This window comes from Panulirus ornatus, chromosome 14, assembly GCF_036320965.1.
Source record: "Panulirus ornatus isolate Po-2019 chromosome 14, ASM3632096v1, whole genome shotgun sequence".
In the NCBI taxonomy this organism is placed as follows: domain Eukaryota; kingdom Metazoa; phylum Arthropoda; class Malacostraca; order Decapoda; family Palinuridae; genus Panulirus; species Panulirus ornatus.
This window is the reverse complement of record NC_092237.1, coordinates 9,419,285-9,441,484: the sequence shown is the minus strand read 5'-3', so window position 1 is coordinate 9,441,484 and position 22,200 is coordinate 9,419,285. Positions and strand designations below refer to the sequence as shown.

The window sequence follows — 22,200 nt, the reverse complement described above, 5'->3', positions numbered from 1 at the left end:
TTCTCAGAAAAATAGATTTCCTTCAAAACCTCATAATAAGGGTTATTTTTCATGCTGAACACAGATCTGGGGTTAAAATATCGTTAGGTCAACTATATGACCATTTAGTAATCTGTTAAATGACGACAATTTTGAAGTATTATTTGACCATTCGCATTGTATTTACTGGGCATGTATCGGTAACTAAGAGTATTATGATATATTTTCCATGATTATTTCTAGTATAGAAGAGTTTCAATATCTTATATTTCAATTTAGAGAGAAAAAGTTTTTTGAGCTGAAAAATACCCTGAACTATTACCCACGATTTTTACTATTTTTCTCAGAAAAATAGATTTCCTTCAAAACCTCATAATAAGGGTTATTTTTCATGCTGAACACAGATCTGGGGTTAAAATATCGTTAGGTCAACTATATGACCATTTAGTAATCTGTTAAATGACGACAATTTTGAAGTATTATTTGACCATTCGCATTGTATTTACTGGGCATGTATCGGTAACTAAGAGTATTATGATATATTTTCCATGATTATTTCTAGTATAGAAGAGTTTCAATATCTTATATTTCAATTTAGAGAGAAAAAGTTTTTTGAGCTGAAAAATACCCTGAACTATTACCCACGATTTTTACTATTTTTCTCAGAAAAATAGATTTCCTTCAAAACCTCATAATAAGGGTTATTTTTCATGCTGAACACAGATCTGGGGTTAAAATATCGTTACGTCAACTATATGACCATTTAGTAATCTGTTAAATGACGACAATTTTGAAGTATTATTTGACCATTCGCATTGTATTTACTGGGCATGTATCGGTAACTAAGAGTATTATGATATATTTTCCATGATTATTTCTAGTATAGAAGAGTTTCAATATCTTATATTTCAATTTAGAGAGAAAAAGTTTTTTGAGCTGAAAAATACCCTGAACTATTACCCACGATTTTTACTATTTTTCTCAGAAAAATAGATTTCCTTCAAAACCTCATAATAAGGGTTATTTTTCATGCTGAACACAGATCTGGGGTTAAAATATCGTTAGGTCAACTATATGACCATTTAGTAATCTGTTAAATGACGACAATTTTGAAGTATTATTTGACCATTCGCATTGTATTTACTGGGCATGTATCGGTAACTAAGAGTATTATGATATATTTTCCATGATTATTTCTAGTATAGAAGAGTTTCAATATCTTATATTTCAATTTAGAGAGAAAAAGTTTTTTGAGCTGAAAAATACCCTGAACTATTACCCACGATTTTTACTATTTTTCTCAGAAAAATAGATTTCCTTCAAAACCTCATAATAAGGGTTATTTTTCATGCTGAACACAGATCTGGGGTTAAAATATCGTTAGGTCAACTATATGACCATTTAGTAATCTGTTAAATGACGACAATTTTGAAGTATTATTTGACCATTCGCATTGTATTTACTGGGCATGTATCGGTAACTAAGAGTATTATGATATATTTTCCATGATTATTTCTAGTATAGAAGAGTTTCAATATCTTATATTTCAATTTAGAGAGAAAAAGTTTTTTGAGCTGAAAAATACCCTGAACTATTACCCACGATTTTTACTATTTTTCTCAGAAAAATAGATTTCCTTCAAAACCTCATAATAAGGGTTATTTTTCATGCTGAACACAGATCTGGGGTTAAAATATCGTTAGGTCAACTATATGACCATTTAGTAATCTGTTAAATGACGACAATTTTGAAGTATTATTTGACCATTCGCATTGTATTTACTGGGCATGTATCGGTAACTAAGAGTATTATGATATATTTTCCATGATTATTTCTAGTATAGAAGAGTTTCAATATCTTATATTTCAATTTAGAGAGAAAAAGTTTTTTGAGCTGAAAAATACCCTGAACTATTACCCACGATTTTTACTATTTTTCTCAGAAAAATAGATTTCCTTCAAAACCTCATAATAAGGGTTATTTTTCATGCTGAACACAGATCTGGGGTTAAAATATCGTTACGTCAACTATATGACCATTTAGTAATCTATTAAATAACGACAATTTTGAAGTATTATTTGATCATTCGCATTGTATTTACTGGGCATGTATCGGTAACTAAGAGTATTATGATATATTTTCCATGATTATTTCTAGTATAGAAGAGTTTCAATATCTTATATTTCAATTTAGAGAGAAAAAGTTTTTTGAGCTGAAAAATACCCTGAACTATTACCCACGATTTTTACTATTTTTCTCAGAAAAATAGATTTCCTTCAAAACCTCATAATAAGGGTTATTTTTCATGCTGAACACAGATCTGGGGTTAAAATATCGTTACGTCAACTATATAACCATTTAGTAATTGTTAAATGACGACAATTTTTAAATATTATTTGACCATTCACATTTCCTTCAAAACCTCATAATAAGGGTTATTTTTCATGCTCAATACAGATCTGGGGTTAAATTATCGTCAGTTCAACTGTATGACCATTTAGAAATCTTTTAAGTGACGGCAATTTTCAACTATTTTTTGACCATTCGCATTGTATTTACTGGGCATGCATCGGTAACTAAGAGTATTATGATATATTTTCCATGATTATTTCTAGTATAGAAGAGTTTCAATATCTTCTATTTCAGTTTAGAGAGAAAAATTTTTTTGAGCTGAAAAATACCCTGAACTATTAATCACTATTTTTACTGTTTTTCTCAGAAAAATAGATTTCCTTCAGAACCTTATAATAAGGGTTATTTTTCATGCTGAACACAGATCTGGGGTTAAAATATCGTTACGTCAACTATATGACTATTTAGAAATCTTTTAAGTGACGGGAATTTTCAACTATTTTTTGACCATTCGCATTGTATTTACTGGGCATGCATCGGTAACTAAGAGTATTATGATATATTTTCCATGATTATTTCTAGTATAGAAGAGTTTCAATATCTTATATTTCAATTTAGAGAGAAAAAGTTTTTTGAGCTGAAAAATAGCCTGAACTATTACCCACGATTTTTACTATTTTTCTCAGAAAAATAGATTTCCTTCAAAACCTCATAATAAGGGTTACTTTTCATGCTGAACACAGATCTGGGGTTAAAATATCGTTACGTCAACTATATGACCATTTAGTAATGTGTTATATGACGACAATTTTGAAGTATTATTTGACCATTCACATTGTATTTACTGGGCATGTATCGGTAACTAAGAGTATTATGGTATATTTTGCATGATTATTTCTAGTATAGAAGAGTTTCAATATCTTATATTTCAATTTAGAGAGAAAATTTTTTTTTGAGCTGAAAAATACCCACGATATTTACTATTTTTCTCAGAAAAATAGATTTCCTTTAAAACCTCATAATGAGGGTTATTTTTCATGCTGAACACAGATCTGGGGTTAAATTATCATCAGTTCAACTATATAACCATTTAGTAATCTGTTAAATGACGGCAATTTTTAAGTATTATTTGACCACTCGCATTGTATTTACTGGGCATGTATCGGTAACTAAGAGTATTATGATATATTTTCCATGATTATTTCTAGTATAGAAGAGTTTCAATATCTTATATTTCAATTTAGAGAGAAAAATTTTTTTTGAGCTTAAAAGTGCTTTGAACGAATTTTACTATTTTCTCAGAAAAGTAGATTTCCTTCAAAACCTCATAATAAGGGTTATTTTTCATGCTGAACACAGATCTGGGGTTAAAATATCGTTACGTCAACTATATGACTATTTAGAAATCTTTTAAGTGACGGCAATTTTCAACTATTTTTTGACCATTCGCATTGTATTTACTGGGCATGCATCGGTAACTAAGAGTATTATGATATATTTTCCATGATTATTTCTAGTATAGAAGAGTTTCAATATCTTATATTTCAATTTAGAGAGAAAAAGTTTTTTGAGCTGAAAAACACACTGAACTATTACCCACGATTTTTACTATTTTCCTCAAAAAAGTAGATTGCCTTCAAAACCTCATAATAAGGGTTATTTTTCATGCTGAACACAGATATGGGTTTTAAATATCGTTACGTCAACTATATGACCATTTATTAATGTGTTAAATGACGACAATTTTGAAGTATTATTTGACCACTCGCATTGTATTTACTGGGCATGTATCGGTATCTAAGAGTATTATGATATATTTTCCATGATTATTTTATAGTATACAAGAGTGTCAATATCTTATATTTCAATTTAGAGAGAAAAGGTTTTTTGAGCTGAAAAGCACACTGAACTATTACCCACGATTTTTACTATTTTTCTCCGAAAAATAGATTTCCTTCAAAACCTCATAATAAGGGTTATTTTTCATTCTGAACACAGATCTGGTTTTAAAATATCTTTATGTCAACTATATAACCATTTAGTAATCTGTTAAATGACGACAATTTTGAAGTATTATTTGACAATTCGCATTGTATTTACTGGGCATGTATCGGTAACTAAGAGCATTGTGATATATTTTCCATGATTTTTTCTAGTATAGAAGAGTTTCAATATCTTATATTTCAATTTTGAGAAAAAATTTTTTTGAGCTGAAAAATACCCTGAACTATTACCCACCATTTTTACTATTTTTCTCATAAAAATATATTTCGTTCAAAACCTCATAATAAGGGTTATTTTTCATGCTGAACACAGATCTGTGTTTGAAATATCGTTTCGTCAACTATATGACCATTTAGTAATCTTGTTGAATGACGACAATTTTAAGTATTATTTGACCATACGCATTGTATTTACTGGGCATGTATCGGTAACTAAGAGCATTATGATATATTTTCCATGATTATTTCTAGTATAGAAGAGTTTCAGTATCTTATATTTCAATTTAAAGAGAAAAAGTTTTTGGGGCTGAAAAATCCCCTGAACTATTACCCACGATTTTTACTATTTTTCTCAGAAAAATAGATTTCCTTCAAAACCTCATAATTAGGGATATTTTTCATGCTCAATACAGATCTGGGGTTAAATTATCGTCAGTTCAACTATATGACCATTTAGAAATCCTTTAAATGACGGCAATTTTTAAGTATTTTTTGATCATTCGCATTGTATTTACTGGGCATGCATCGGTAACTAAGAGTATTATGATATATTTTCCTTCATTATTTCTAGTATAGAAGAGTTTCAATATTTTATATTTCAATTTAGAGAGAAAAATTTTTTTGAGCTGAAAAATACCCTGAACTATTACCCACGATTTTTACTATTTTTCTCAGAAAAATAGATTTCCTTCAAAACCTCATAATAAGGGTTATTTTTCATGCTGAACACAGATCTGGGGTTAAAATATCGTTACGTCAACTATATGACCATTTAGTAATCTGTTAAATGACGACAATTTTGAAGTATTATTTGATCATTCGCATTGTATTTACTGTGCATGTATCGGTTTCTAAGAGTATTATGATACATTTTCCATGATTATTTCTAGTATAGAAGAGTTTACATATATTTTACTGCAATTTAGAGAGAAAAAGTTTTTTGAGCTGAAAAATACCCTGAACTATTTTACCCACGATTTTTACTATTTTTCTGAGAAAAATAGATTTCCTTCAAAACCTCATAATAAGGGTTATTTTTCATGCTGAACACAGATCTGGTCTTAAAATATCGTTACGTCAACTATATGACCATTTAGTAATCTGTTAAATAACGACAATTTTTAAGTATTTTTTGATCATTCGTATTGTATTTAGTGGGCATGTATCGGTTTCTAAGAATATTATGATACATTTTCCATGATTATTTCTAGTATAGAAGAGTTTCAATATATTATATTTCAATTTAGAGAGAAAAAGTTTTTTTGAGCTGAAAAACACACTGAACTATTACCCACGATTTTTACTATTTTCTCAGAAAAATAGATTTCCTTCAAAACCTCATAATAAGGGTTATTTTTCATGCTGAACACAGATCTGGGTTTGAAATATCGTTACGTCAACTATATGACCATTTAGTATTCTGTTAAATGACGACAATTTTGAAGTATTATTTGACCATTCGCATTGTATTTACTGGGCATGTATCGGTAACTAAGAGTATTATTATATATTTTCCATGATTATATCTAGTATAGAAGAGTTTCAATATCTTATATTTCAATTTAGAGAGAAAAATTTTTTTGAGCTGAAAAATACGCTGAACTATTACCCACCATTTTTACTATTTTTCTCAGAAAAATAGATTTCCTTCAAAACCTCATAATAAGGGTTATTTTTCATGCTTAATACAGATCTGGGGTTAAATTATCGTCAGTTCAACTATATGACCATTTAGTAATCTTTTAAATGACGGCAATTTTTAAGTATTTTTTGACCATTCGCATTGTATTTACTGGGCATGTATCGGTAACTAAGAGTATTATAATATATTTTCCATGATTATTTCTAGTATAGAAGAGTTTCAATATCTTATATTCCAATTTAGAGAGAAAAATTTTTTTAAGCTGAAAAATACCCTGAACTATTACCCACGATTTTTACTATTTTTCTCAGAAAAATAGATATCCTTCAAAACCTCATAATAAGGGTTATTTTTCATGCTGAACAATGATCTGGGGTTAAAATATCGTTACGTCAACTATATGACCATTTAGTAATCTGTTGAATGACGACAATTTTTAAGTATTATTTGACCATTCGAATTGTATTTACTGGGCATGTATCGGTAACCAAGAGTATTATAATACATTTTGCATGATTATTTCTAGTATAGAAGAGTTTCGATATCTCGTATTTCAATTTAGAGAGAAAATTTTTTTTGAGCTGAAAAATACCCTGAACTATTACCCACGATTTTTACTATTTTTCTCAGAAAAATATATTTCCTTCAAAACCTCATAATAAGGGTTATTTTTCATGCTGAACACAGATCTGGGGTTAAAATATCGTTACGTCAACTATATGACCATTTAGTAATCTGTTAAATGACGACAATTTTGAAGTATTATTTGACCATTCGCATTGTATTTACTGGGCATGTATCGGTAACTAAGAGTATTATGATACATTTTCCATGATTATTTCTAGTATAGAAGAGTTTCAATATCTTATATTTCAATTTAGAGAGAAAAAGTTTTTTGAGCTGAAAAATACCCTGAACTATTACCCACGATTTTTACTATTTTTCTCAGAAAAATAGATTTCCTTCAAAACCTCATAATAAGGGTTATTTTTCATGCTGAACACAGATCTGGGGTTAAAATATCGTTACGTCAACTATATGACCATTTAGTAATCTGTTAAATGACGACAATTTTGAAGTATTATTTGACCATTCGCATTGTATTTACTGGGCATGTATCGGTAACCAAGAGTATTATGATGTATTTTCCATGATTATTTCTAGTATAGAAGAGTTTCAATATCTTATATTTCAATTTAGAGAGAAAAAATTTTTGAGCTGAAAAATACCCACGATTTTTACTATTTTTCTCAGAAAAATAGATTTCCTTGAAAACCTTATAATAAGGGTTATTTTTCATGCTGAACACAGATCTGGGGTTAAAATATCGTTACGTCAACTATATGACCATTTAGTAATCTGTTAAATGACGACAATTTTGAAGTATTATTTGACCATTCGCATTGTATTTACTGGGCATGTATAGGTAACTAAGAGTATTATGATATATTTTCCATGATTATTTGTAGAATAGAAGAGTTTCAATATCTTATATTTCAGTTTAGAAAAAAATTTTTAAGCTGAAAAATACCCTGAACTGTTACCCACGATTTTTACTATTTTTCTCAGAAAAATAGATTTCCTTCAAAACCTCATAATAAGGGTTATTTTTCATGCTGAACACAGATCTGGGGTTAGAATATCGTTACGTCAACTATATGACCATTTAGTAATCTGTTAAATTACGACAATTTGGAAGTATTATTTGACCATTCGCATTGTATTTACTGGGCATGTATTGGTAACTAAGAGTATTATGATATATTTTCCATGATTGTTTCTTGTATAGAAGAGTTTCAATATCTTATATTTCAATTTAGAGGGAAAAATTTTTTTGAGCTGAAAAATACCCTGATATTACCCACGATTTTTACTATTTTTCTCAGAGAAATATATTTCCTTCAGAACCTCATAATAAGGTTTATTTTTCATGCTGAACACAGATATGGGGTTAAAATATCGTTACGTCAACTATATGACCATTTAGTAATCTGGTAACTGACTACAATTTTGAAGTATTATTTGATCATTCGCATTGTATTTAGTGGGCATGTATCGGTATCTAAGAGTAATATGATACATTTTCCATGATTATTTTAGTATAGAAGAGTTTCAATATATTATATTTCAATTTAGAGAGAAAAAATTTTTTGAGCTGAAAAATACCCTGAACTATTACCCACGATTTTTACTATTCTTCTCAGAAAAATAGATTTCCTTCAAAACCTCATAATAAGGGTTATTTTTCATGCTGAACACAGATCTGGGTTTGAAATATCGTTACGTCAACTATATGACCATTTAGTAATCTGTTAAATGACGACAATTTTGAAGTATTATTTGACCATTCGCATTGTATTTACTGGGCATGTATCGGTAACCAAGAATATTATGATACATTTTCCATGATTATTTCTAGTATAGAATAGTTTCAGTAACTTATATTTCAATTTAGAGAGAAAAAGTTTTTTGAGCTGAAAAATACCCTGAACTATTATTACCCACGATTTTTACTGTTTTTCTCAGAAAAATAGATTTCCTTCAAAACCTCATATTAAGGGTTATTTTTCATGCTGAACACAGATCTGGGGATAAAATATCGTTACGTCAACTACATAAACATTTAGTAATCCGTTAAATGACGACAATTTTGAAGTATTATTTGACCATTCGCATTGTATTTACTTGGCATGTATCGGTAACCAAGAGTATTATGATGTATTTTCTCATGATTATTTCTAGTATAAAAGAGTTTCAATATCTTATATTTCAATTTAGAGAGAAAAAGTTTTTTGAGCGCAAAAATACGCTGAACTATTAACCACGATTATTACTATTTTTCTGAGAAAAATAGATTTCCCTCAAAACCTCATAATAAGGGTTAATTTTCATGCTGAACACAGATCTGGGTTTAAAATATCGTTAGGTCAACTATATGACCATTTAGTAATCTGTTAAATTACGACAATTTTGAAGTATTATTTGACCATTCGCATTGTATTTACTGGGCATGTATCGGTAACTAAGAGTATTATTATATATTTTCCATGATTATTTTTTAGTATAGAAGAGTTTCAATATCTTATATTTCAATTTAGAGAGAAAAAGTTTTTTGAGCTGAAAAATACGCTGAACTAATACCACGATTATTACTATTTTTCTGAGAAAAATAGATTTCCCTCAAAACCTCATTATAAGGGTTATTTTTCATGCTGAACACAGATCTGGGTTTAAAATATCGTTAGGTCAACTATATGACCATTTAGTAATCTGTTAAATTACGACAATTTTGAAGTATTATTTGACCATTCGCATTGTATTTACTGGGCATGTATCGGTAACTAAGAGTATTATGATATATTTTCCATGATTATTTCTAGTATAGAAGAGTTTCAATATCTTATATTTCAATTTAGAGAGAAAAAGTTTTTTGAGCTGAAAAATACCCACGATTTTTACTATTTTTCTCAGAAAAATAGATTTCCTTCAAAACCTCGTAATAAGGGTTATTTTTCATGCTGAACACAGATCTGGGTTAAAATATCGTTATGTCAGCTATATGACCATTTAGTAATCTATTAAGTGACGGCTATTTTTAAATATTATTTGACCATTCGCATTGTATTTACTGGGTATGTATCAGTAACTAACAGTTTTATGATATATTTTGCATGATTATTTCTAGTATAGAAGAGTTTCAATATCTTATATTTCAATTTAGAGAGAAAATTTTTTTTGAGCTGAAAAATACCCTGAACAATTATTACCCACGATTTTTACTATTTTTCTCACAAAAATAAATTTCCTTCAAAACCTCATAATAAGGGTTATTTTTCATGCTGAACACTGGTCTGGGGTTAAAATATCGTTAGGTCAACTATATACCATTTAGTAATCTGTTAAATGACGACAATTTTGAAGTATTATTTGACCATTCGTCGCATGGTATTTTCTGGGCATGTATCGGTAACTAAGAGTATTATGATATATTTTTCATTATTATTTCTAGTATAGAAGAGTTTCAATATCTTATATTTCAATTTAGAGAGAAAAAGTTTTTTGATTTGAAAAATACCCACGATTTTTACTATTTTTCTCAGAAAAATAGATTTCCTTCAAAACCTCGTAATAAGGGCTATTTTTCATGCTGAACACAGATCTGGGGTTAAGATATCGTTAGGTCAACTTTATGACCATTTAGTAATCTGTTAAATGACGACAATTTTTAAGTATTATTTGACCATTCGCATTGTATTTACTTGGCATGTATCGATAACTAAGAGTATTATGATATATTTTCCATGATTATTTATAGTATAGAAGAGTTTTAATATCTTATATTTCAAATTAGAGAGAAAAAGTGTTTTGATCTGAAAAATACCCACGATTTTTACTATTTTTCTCAGAATAATAGATTCCCTTCAAAACCTCATAATAAGGGTTATTTTTCATGCTGAACACAGATCTGGGGTTAAAATATCGTCAGTTCAACTATATGATTATTTAGTAATCTGTTAAATGACGGCAATTTTCAAGTTTTATTTGACCATTCGCATTGTATTTACTGGGAATGTATGGGTAACTAACAGTATTGTGATATATTTTCCATGATTATTTCTAGTATAGAAGAGTTTCAATACCTTATATTTCAATTTAGAGAGAAAAAGTTTTTTGAGCTGAAAAATACCCTTAACAATTTTTACTATTTTTCTCAGAAAAATAGATTTCCTTCAAAACCTCATAATAAGGGTTATTTTTCATGCTGAACACAGATCTGGGGTTACGTACGCTGCTTATTATGTTTTTCATTTGCTCATGTAAAACGACCTTTATTGAGGGAAAATTTTGTGATAAGTTAGTAATACTGAGGAAGTGGTAAGTAATTTTGACATACAAAAAAACGGATGCATTTGGGTAGGAATAGTTAAGAGAGATCTGGTATTAATCTAATTAGATTAAGGTTGTATTGGTAAAGGGAAAAGTATATGAAGTCTTTATTGATTCAGAAAGGTTTTTCTTACAAAGGCATGTTCGATAATTGAATGTTGCAAGATTACATATATAGAGAATGATGTTATTATCTATAATCCCTTATTTCCTTGTCCTGATAATTTAATTACCATTAACCTCCTCATACCCTTTTATCTTTCTAAGGAGTTGCACTCATTCCCTAAGTATCTAACTATGCCAGGGTTGCATAAAGATTTTACCTTTGGGGCCCCATAAGTAGATTAAACACTACACTAGGACTGCAGAATGTACAAATACCATGATTCCCAGACTGTTAAGTCATGCTGTATATTGCCTTAATTCTCCATTCTTGATCGTAGCTCTTGATGTACATTGGCTGTCTGCCACAGAATGTTAATAGAATTGATATACTGTTTATTAGACTTAAACCTTGAAGCTAAAAAGAAGTGATATTAATTTGAATATCCTTGAATGATCATATTCATTTGAAGAAAAGACATTTACACTCATCAGTAGTATAAGAGAAATAAGGCAAAATTCAAGTGGCTGTCAAACTGTTGATCTTGTAACATCCACAGTTTTCTTCCTTTCCCAAACATCCGAGGTTTTTGTACCCTAACAGATTTTTTTCTGTACAGAATAAAAGATGATTAGCATAGAAAGAAATATATCCTTGTAATTCTCATGAAGGAGCTACTGGTTCACTGCTGTCCTGTTAATTCCAACACATTTCATTTGCATATGATAGTTTATCTTTTGCATCTTCATACAGGGCTTCAACCTGAAAAAACTTTTCTGTGGAGAATATCAGTCCACAACACTATTTTGTATGATAAAGTTAAGAGTTCATGTTACAGAAAAAACTGTATTAAACCTTGTTTTAATGAAAAGAAGGCAATTATTGTATCAAATGACCACTAGGAGCTTCTTCAGTAATATTATCTTATGATGATTCGCTAGAGAACTTGCCAGCTCTTCTACCAGACTTCAGCACAGAGTTGCAGATCGACAACACAAGGGTACAGTGTACACATGACTCTTCAGTGTTTCTCAATAGATTCAACCTGCAGACTCAGGTAAGAGTGGATGTGTCTTCAGTATGTAAAGTTTTGTTTCATGACAGTTACAGTACATTAGGAAGTCAGACACCATAGTTGTTGCTACATACAGAATTTATTATCATGCTGAATTTTTTGCTTGCTTGTGCCATTGGTTATTTTTATGGTTTTGTTTACTTAAACTGTTAACTGGTTTTTTCAGTTTGTTGGTGATCGAGTTAATATGAAGAGTGAGTTTAGATCAGTCCATGTGTCTTATGATCACCGTGACCTAGGTGTATGGACTAACTATATGTCACGAAGAAAGTCTTTGCCTCCTCTGCAAAGTTATGTAAGTTTCTTTAAACAGGTTGTTCTTTAGTATTTTTCAGTAATTTTAGGAGCTATGTACTTTCACGAAAAAATTATTTTGAAAAATTTATGAATATATGATATATTTGAATTTTGAATGAACTTATTAGTTGTTCCATATAATAGGTACCAGAAACAGGAAACAGAGCAAAGACTGCAGCATGGAAAAGTGTTTTGCATCGGTATTGTGTTGGCATGATAATGGAAATGTGGGATGTCAGTTGTGGGGGTTCGATGCCTGGGTCCTCGTATGGTCAGGCTAGTCTCCAGCATGCACGTTACAGTGTTGCAGTGACTCAGTGGACTGCACAGGTAGCGGGAGAATTGATTTTGGAATCTTTAGTTGCAACTCTCGGACAAGTGCAGCACAGTATTGCCCCAGCATTACCATCAGTTGCAGCAGCTGCAGCCCCAAGAAGAGCTCATGTGTGGGGAACACCAGCATGCATTGGTCTTTGTCTTGTTCAGCTTTCCTCAGTGCCACCTCCAACCGGAAGAAATAATAATTCTTTACCTCCCCTTCAAGCAGAAGCATTAGTTGACAATTTGCAGCTTGAATGGAGTCCAGAACTGGGTTCATTCATCACATCACTTATGAGGTATGCTTTTCTTTTTAACAAGTTTGACTTTGTATTTGAGGAGCTAGTATCATTTGTATTAACTGAATGAAGGAGATGAATTTAGGGTTAGTACATTGATGTTAGGAAAGCATTATAAACACAAATAGGTAGCTAGTCACATTATATGTGGATTCCTTGTAAGAAGAAAAAACTAAGACTTTAAACTTAGATGCAGTTATTGATAAGATGGCATTGAGCAAAGTATAGACAAAGGATTACAAGTCAAGGCATTAACTTTTCCAGTGTTAATTTCACACAGAGCACAAATGATTGCTCTCCACTGACCAACACCCAATGTTAAAGTAATTTTTCTTCCCAGATCCAAAGGAACCCTTGGTTCCGTTGCTTTTGAGAGGCATGTATAGAAGCCATATGTCATCCAGAATTAATAACTAGCAGAACAATCCTCAACCACTAATGTTATGGATATGAATTTTTTTATGTTTAAACCAGGGCTTGTTTAAGGAGGGTGAACCTTACAGGTTGTACAAATACTTTGGCTTTTGTATGTCACTCGAAAGAAGTGAGAAGCAAGATTTCCAATACTTTTGTTCTAATAAGGTATTTATTCACTAACAGATATTCTCAGGAACTTAAAAAGTACTCAAGAAGCATAAAGTCTCGAAAAGTACCTGATGGAGTGCCACAGCCCTCAGGGGAAGCTTTCAACAGTATTAGTGTTAAATGCACCAACATTAATGTGTTTGCAGTCACAGAACAGACGGGTAAGACATGGTTACAAAATACTTCCTGCCTTCATTTCTATTGTACAGTCCTTGTAATTCTAAGAATACGTATTTACATCATCCCATAGTATTATTGTATTTGTCATTGTTTAATCCATGGGTATCATTTTATGAATTTTTTATTTGAACCTTTCCTAAAGACTATATTTTTCTTTGTTTTAGACATGTTGACAATTTTCATTAGCTTTTAAGGAGCAGACATGTTTATTATTTGTTTTTGGTCACCCACAAGGCAGTATTATTTTTGTGCCTAGAATTCAAAGGTGTTTCACTTTATTGAGATATTTTTGTATTTATATAAGAGTTTACATTTTAAGTGTCAGTAAGATAACAAACAGTGCATGCAGTTATTGCAACTTCATCCTCAAAGGAATAGAAAAATGTACAAAGCAGGTTCATGGAAGATAACCCATTTGTATAGGAAATGGCACATAGGAAATACAGGTAATGTAAGTAACCGGATGAAATTTTTTAAGTTTTGCCAGTTTTTCCTCCACGATCTCTTTTATGTGATTATGTGAGTTGCAACACCTCATGATTTTAACACGTTACCAGTTTGTAGTTAATTTCTAAGATTCCTTGAGAGTATATGTTCATGTTTAGAATAACTAAAAAAAATTTTTTTACTTTCCCGTAAAACTGAATATGTCGTATTGATTAATCTTTTCCCACTTTTTTTTTCTAGTTTCAATGATGGCTCGAATAGATAGTCTGGAGAGTCAGAAGTCAGCAAAGAATTCTAAAACAACGATAGTGGGGACCAAGCTTTTGCGGTTTGTTCCATCAAGCACTCAGTATTCATGTATTAAGTCTTCAGAGATTAAGGTAGATTGATGAATTAATTTATAATCCATTTAACGTCTCTCATTCTGTTTATCTGGTATGTCATATCATGCTTGCTTGAGCTCTCCCGCAAGATGTTTGTGTGAGATGGGTCAGGTTTGCTTTATGCTTGCAAAATTTCAAGTGTTATAAGTTAGAATTTTTATTACATTTTTTATTTGCTTTTTTGTTTAGTGTAGAGACCTCTGGTGAAATAGATCAAGTGCTGCTTATAACCTTGTCTTTTGTACGGTATGTGAATATCTAGCATTCTGTATAGGATGGTAAATGCTCAGGTAAATCAGTTGCTGACAAACAACATGATCATTACATCTTTTGCATTTACATCTGTTACTAAACGTACCTCTCACACATTTTACCTTCTTTATTTTAGTTTCCATTTTAGCCTTCACACACATTTTTTAACTGTACCTGATAGTCCATGTTTTTTCATATTTCTGGCATTAGCTTTTTACCCCACTCAAGTGACTTACTTCCATAGACTTTCCATTACGTGAAAAAAAAAAAAAGAAGAGTTGGAACATGTTATGATGTTGAGTGCTGCTCAAAAGTTAAGGAACTTGTTCCATTGATTTTATGCTTCATCTGATTTAGTGATCTCTTTTTCTTTTGCATATATAACTTTTTCCTTTACTTTTTGCACATTTTCCCAATACATTTTCTTTACAAACTTTCCATTCAGCTTCCCTCCAAAGCATCAATTCCTTTTTCCTTCTCTTCTATTATCTGCTTCTTTCTTTCATACTTCTTTTACTCCTGTGTCATCCTGTTCTTAACTTTTCTTGGCATATTCTTCTTCTCTGACTTCATATATTTTTATGCCTTCCTCTTGGTTTTTACTGCCTTTATCTCTTTATTCCACTCTCTTATACCCTTTTCACATTCATGTGACACCAATTCTCAATGTTCTGTTTCATTTTATAAAAGCAAGACCTTGATTTTCAGGGTGAGTGTGGACAAGTGAGTGAGGTTATTGTGGAGAGTATAAATGGAGAATTGTTAATAAATGTTAGTGAGCAACTCCACTTGACTTGGTCCACCACAACACACATGACTTTCCTAACGTTAGCCCAAGAATTGGCTGCTTTTCGGAGGGATGTTAAACCATCAACAGGTGTGTAGTGAGAAAAAGAATATTATATAGGATTCAGATAGGCTTTGAAGATATATTTAAGAATTTTTTTTTATGTGTGATAAAGATGATACAAAAATGAATATCTTACAAAATCTGTACAAATATTTGACTTTGAAGAATAGTTTCAGATGCTGATCTTGTACCTGGTGAAACGTCTACCAAGGAAGAAGATGAGGAAGAAACAAGTCTACAACTTCAGCTAATTGCTAGAGGAGACATTAGGGTTGGGGCTGAGCTGTCTAAGCATCATCAAATGTATTTTATTCTTGGTAAGAGATCAGTGCAGAACCTTTTGAAGATGCAGTCGTTACCTCAAGATTCTTTGTAACATGACTGATATGTAGGTAAAACATTTGATAGACATAGAAAGAGTGCAGTATTTTAAAAGTCATATGCATGAGTTTCTGTCTTTCTGATGTATCTTGCTTAGCTTGTCTTAGAAGAATGATGTCATCCCAAACCAGTATAGTTTTACCTAGATATGAAGTTTTTGTCTCTGTACCAACAGGTGATCTAACGTATCTGATGGCTAATGGCAGAGTATCTTGCCAGTCAGAGGAACTTCAGGTAAGCAAGATCATTGATTAGCTGCATATACTTTTTCTAATCTTGATGGCAGGCTAAGGGCACTGTAGTTCTTGGTTTGTATTCAGACATCAAATTAGTGAGCAGTGAGAAACTGTAGAAGTTGGTGACTGAGTTTGGGAGAGTGTGTGAATTGAAGAAGTTGAAAGAAAATGTGAATAAAACCAAGTTTATTAGGTTTAGTAGGGAAGAGGGATGGGTTTGTTAGGGTGTGAGTATGAATGGAAAAAATTTGGAGGAAATGTTATGTTTATGATACCTGGAAGTGCATCTGACAGTGAATGGAACAATGGAAATGGAAGTGAGTCATAGGGTGTGCAAAGGGGCAAACGTTCTTGATCATTAAGGATTGTGTGCAAAGAGAGGGTATCTGGGAGAGCAAAAGTGGGTATGTTTAAAGGTGTGGTAGTCCCATCAATTTTGTATGGATGTGAGGCATGAGTCCTAGATAAAGATGTGCGGTGGATGGTGGAGATGTTGGAAATTAAATGCTTGAAGACAATGTGCAGTGTGAGGTGGTTTGATTAAGTAATAAAATGGTAAGATAGAGGTGTGTTGATAAGAAGAGTATGGTTGAAAGAGCTGAAGAGGGTATGATGAAATGGTTTAGACAATTGGACTGAATGAGCAAGGAGAGGTTGACAAAGAGAATGTATGTGTCAGAAGTGGAGAGGAAAAGGAGAATGGGGAGACCTTATGTATTTTATTTCTATATGTGAGAAACTTTGCTCAGTTTTTGAAACATTTTTATTTTTATGAGGTTGATATTTGTGTGTTGTCATGATTTCTTAAATGTATTCTCCAGATCCATTTTGATGAACACAAGGTGATGACTTTGAGTGGTGGCAAACTCTCCCGGGCTCTTCAGTCTAGAGAAGTTAGGGAGGAGAGAGAATCAATGCCTGAACTTAGTCAAAAGCAGAATAAGGCTTGGTATGTTCTTGGTATTGAAATGATTTTCATCATTCATGGATGTTGTTCATTTATGTAGTGAGTAGAGTTTTACAGTCCAGTCCTTTAAAAGTATCAGTTTATCACCAACATGAAAATTTAACGAGGTTGTTGGGAGAGCTCGGTAGTTATTCTTGCATGGCTTCTTTACTCACTTCTCCAGGACAGGTACTATTTTGCTAACTGAGCTGCCTCATTTTGTGCTGAATGCAGTGGAGGTTATCATAGCTGGGATAGAGTCATAGATCCCATCTTCCGCTAGTCTTCTACCCCACTCCCCAATGATGGTTTTATCGTTCCTGCTTTGATACTACTTACATTAGGGACAGAGAGTACTAAGCCATGAAACTCTTTCCATTCCCAAAAAACCTGCTTCACCTACATTTCAACTCAGAATCACTTCAAATCTGTTCTTTGTAAAATCAAGCACTCCTTCATAAAAAGAAAGGGCTGACAGTTCTTTTTGGTCCATAACTAAAAATATATCCACTTACTTACTTACTTACTTACTTTTGTAGTTCAACTTTTCTTCCTCCTTCCAGCTTGATCAGTATGCAGTTAACTCCCTAACTGATAGAGCTGCTCTTCAGTACCACATTTTCCTCGTACTCAACGTTGGTTGATTCTGTTTCTGATCTTCAGATCCCATCTCCTCTTACTAAAACTATACTCTTTCCCGTTATCTTATTGTGCAGGGCCTTTCAAATACTATCCCAGCTTAAGGTAAACAAGTTATATGTTCCTGAGGGCATTCTTCTTCAAGTCCTAAAAGGATTGTAGCTCTGACCTAGTGCTGGTCATTGCTTCATTTCTGTCTTAAATCCCAGAAGTATCCCTTGGTATGACCATTACCTGAGAAAGGAGACTGTTCTAACACCTCTAACTGTTGCCCCATTTCTCTCACTTCTGCTGTCTTCAAAGTCTGTGAAACTCTTCTTCACTTGAACTTTCTTAAGCACTTGGAATCCCATTCTGTTGTTTCTGATATCTAGTATGGATTTCACGGTGATAGGTATGTTGGTGATTTTCTCAATGTGACTCACATTTGGCCCTCCTCTCTCCAGGATTTTGGTGAAACTTTTGTCATAGCCCTTAACATATCCAAAAGCATTTAGTAGGATATTGCCTAAGTCTTTGGTATCAAAATTCCCTTGCTGTGGGTTTTCTGCATCTCTGTTTCTTGATGCATTATCACCTCTCTGGCCATTGCTTCACTTCATCTTCTACAAAGGCGTTCACTACTTCCTCTCTTTTCACCAAACCATTTGGGGAGGCACTTTCAGTCTGCATGTTACCTTGCCCCCAAAACCCCACATCTGACACTTTTTGTGACACATTCAGCACTCATGAAGAATACTCACTTCATACCTTTTATACCTCCTCTTTGCTTGTTGTTACTTACCCATATGTTTTCCTCGCAGCCACTTTTATTTATTCTTTTGTTCTCATTCTATTCACCTTCCAAAACATTTTATATAGTGAGGGGTAAATTGTTAATGAATGAGGTTACTGTTGGGTTATAATTTTGGGGATATGTTTCATGTGTTATGTGTAATGAATTTTAGATTGGCTGTGTAATTTCACTTTGCGGGCACATTTCTTATTGTCATGTCTAAGTATTCAGTAATATTTTAAAATATTTGAAGTGAATAAGGAAATATATTCTAACTGTTAAGATAGATTTGATTCATAACCTACTCACATTTATAAATTGTAACATTATGGCCTGATTCTTTAACAGGAAATTGACAGTGGACACCTGGAAGCTAACTTTCCCATATGAGTACAATTTTGCTGAAGCCTTTAGTGATGATCTTCTGTCTGTCATCAAGTGGATCAAGCTGGTACACAATCATTGTCCAAAATCCTTCACTACTGATAGCCCATTGCCACCTGATCTGGTTATAAGGGTAAGAAAATGTGAAACATAATATATGAAGTACTATTTAATTTCACTGTTAGACTGTGTTACACATATTGTCAAACAGCCTGTGCATGGCCCATGTATTCCCACAGAACACTAAGTAAATCTATAAAAGAACCATATCAAACTGAAAATACTTCCAGAAAGCAGTACTGTCACCAGTACTTGACTTCGCACTAAAAATGTTTCAGCTCATCTCTCCATCATCCGTCACTTCTCTTTACAGTTGCTCAGCAGATTTGTCATTCCAGTTGCCTGATATTACTTCTTATTTCTTGAAGAAGTATGTATTTAAGTTTTGTGAAATTTTGATACGTTTTTGTACTTTATCAACTTTCATGATATGCATGAACACTGTTCCAAGACTTTTTTTATGAATTTTAATTTTTATGGTGTAGCAAATTTAGTAGGTTTAGTAGACTGAAAATAATTGTGGCCTGCCTGGTGCCCAAATCAGCTGAATCAGTGGACTGCATTGATTGCTCATCTTTATTGGCCTTAGATGGCCCTTTCTTAAGATGGGAATGATTTTGATTACATGTTGATCATAAAGGCATGCAAAGATAAGGCTTTTCATGGTCAGTTTGTCAACAGGTTGTTAAGATGATATTGTGAAATAGTGGCATCAAGTCCCAGCAGGGAGACTTGGCTCTTTGATATGCTGAATTCTGTACATTTGACATTAAGAATTGAAATGTTTTCCACAATGATGAGAGAGAAATGTTAAGACCACCTCTGATAATATTCGTCCTACATGTGCCTTCTCTTTCTTAATCATGACAATCTCATTTTCTATGGCAAAGCTGTAAAAAATTGAGAACCTTTTTATGGGGGTTAAAATGCTGTTTTACTGTCCAAAGTGAAAAGTGTCCACCATTTGAACAACATATTATATGTATGGCTGACTAATGCTTGTTCATAGAGACCCAGTAACCATACAACAACATACCTAGGCTTGTGACGTCATTAGCATTGTTGATGAGTGGGGCCCCTTGTCTTCCAACTCACATCACTTCACATTTTTGCAATGAAGACCCCCTTCACCATTGCTTTTTCTAAGTAGTTTTTGTTTTTGTCATGACCTGTGGTTCTGTATTTGTGTTTCATTATGTTAAATGTAAGTGCCCAATCATTTTTCTTTAAAGTTCTTTGGCTCATGATACTCTGTATTCAGTTAGGCTAGCCAGGGGTTCTTGAATTCATTGTATTGATGTTGCTGTTGATGCATACTAAAGTTTTGATTTTACATTTTTTTTTATGTATTACTGGGTGTTTTACATGTATGTGTGAATTTCAAGATTAATTACTTTTGGTGCTTGGGGCTTTTTCATTTTGGTGGCAGCCATAGAACTTTGTTGTGGTTAAAGTTTCAGCTTTCTGAATCATTTAGCATAATTTATGTTCTTTTTGTGTTGTGTTGTTTTTTCTTTTGGACAGAAAAAAAGAAATTATGCCTTATACAAATCCTTGGGGTTGGGGAGAAAGTATATTGCCCTGAAATCTTATATGTTTCATTGAAAATGATTGAATGGGGGTGGCAACATTTACCAGACACCTTCCTCTCTGTGCTTTAGTTTAAAAAAGTGAGAGCAGAAGGAGCCAAACAAGGTGTGCTCATCATCTTTAAAGGTTCAGGCTGGGATGTTTAAATGTATGTGGATGTAGTTGAGACGAGAAGAGAGAGAGAAAAATAGTATGATTGGGGAGAGGAACTTAGAGGATCTGGCTTTGTGTGAAACTAAGTTTGGTAGGTAGAGAAAACAGTGGTTTGGGAATGTCTTGGAGTTAGATATTGGGGTTAGTGTAAGAGCAAGAGCAAAGAAGAGGGTTCTCTTTTTAATAAAGATGTGAGAATGTGTTAAAGAGTGTAAGGAAACTATTTCCTGACAGATATCAGTGAGAATGAGATTACAAGAGGTGGATGATTATCAGTGATTATATGCTTGGTAGTTACGAGTGACGAAGAACATGATGAACATTGTGAAAGTCATCCACAATTGCTGGTTTGCCCATCAAAAGAGAATTGTTTGTATTAAAACCTCTTCAGAATTTGGTAAATAGTATTTTAGCAGATTAGTTAACTGTTATGTAAGCCTCATGGGTTGTGGGCATCCCAGAAAAGTTTTGGTAGTGGAGTACTTTTTAGGGTATGGTTTAACGATATTAGTGAATTTCTGTGTGTGTAAGATTGAGGCTGTGGGTTTGCATGTGGTGAGCTGGGTAAGGCATTTTTTACTGAGGTATTCCATCCTCATTTCTTGTGTATGTGTAAGTTTGCATTCATTTTAGAGGCGTCCCAGAAAATTTTTGGTAGTGGAGTACTTCTAAGGGAATGGTTTAATGATATTTGTGAATTTCTGTGTGTGTGAGATTGAGGCTGTGGGTTTGCTTGTGGTGAGCTGGGTAAGGTATTTTTTACTGGGGTATTTCATCTTTATTTATGTATGTGTAAGTTTACATTCATTTTAGAGTGACTGCTGTGTTTGATAATGAATTTTCCACATTTCACACATTGTTTCATGTACCAGGTATGCCCTGAATATACAGTTACTACTGATGCTGCAAATTAGATAACACTGTATGGTCAAGAGTCAACAATCTGTGAGTAATTTATACACTGACTAATTTTTCTGATGTTCAACTACAATATCTGTGACCATTGATGTTGCAGATTACATAACACAATATGGTCAAGAGTGTCAGCAGTCTGTGTGTAAGTTATGTACTGACTTAATTTTTCTGATGTTCGACTACGATGTATATATACCATGATATTGGAAGTGACATTTGGGAACTATATTCAAGATAATGAATGCCATTA

The 22,200-nt window shown here is 32.5% G+C and overlaps 1 protein-coding gene across 2 annotated transcripts in view; it reads left to right on the top strand.

Moving 5' to 3' along the window:
• Window positions 1-22,200, top strand: part of hob (bridge-like lipid transfer protein family member hobbit) — a 113,352-nt gene that overhangs the window by 27,187 nt on the left and 63,965 nt on the right. For both annotated transcript variants that reach the window (XM_071669577.1, XM_071669576.1), the window contains exons 9-18: window positions 12,127-12,242; window positions 12,427-12,555; window positions 12,702-13,174; window positions 13,775-13,920; window positions 14,627-14,766; window positions 15,730-15,898; window positions 16,042-16,188; window positions 16,428-16,486; window positions 17,310-17,437; window positions 19,197-19,365. In XM_071669577.1, the coding sequence (XP_071525678.1) occupies window positions 12,127-12,242; window positions 12,427-12,555; window positions 12,702-13,174; window positions 13,775-13,920; window positions 14,627-14,766; window positions 15,730-15,898; window positions 16,042-16,188; window positions 16,428-16,486; window positions 17,310-17,437; window positions 19,197-19,365 (1,676 nt within the window). The remainder of the gene's footprint in view (window positions 1-12,126; window positions 12,243-12,426; window positions 12,556-12,701; window positions 13,175-13,774; window positions 13,921-14,626; window positions 14,767-15,729; window positions 15,899-16,041; window positions 16,189-16,427; window positions 16,487-17,309; window positions 17,438-19,196; window positions 19,366-22,200) is intronic.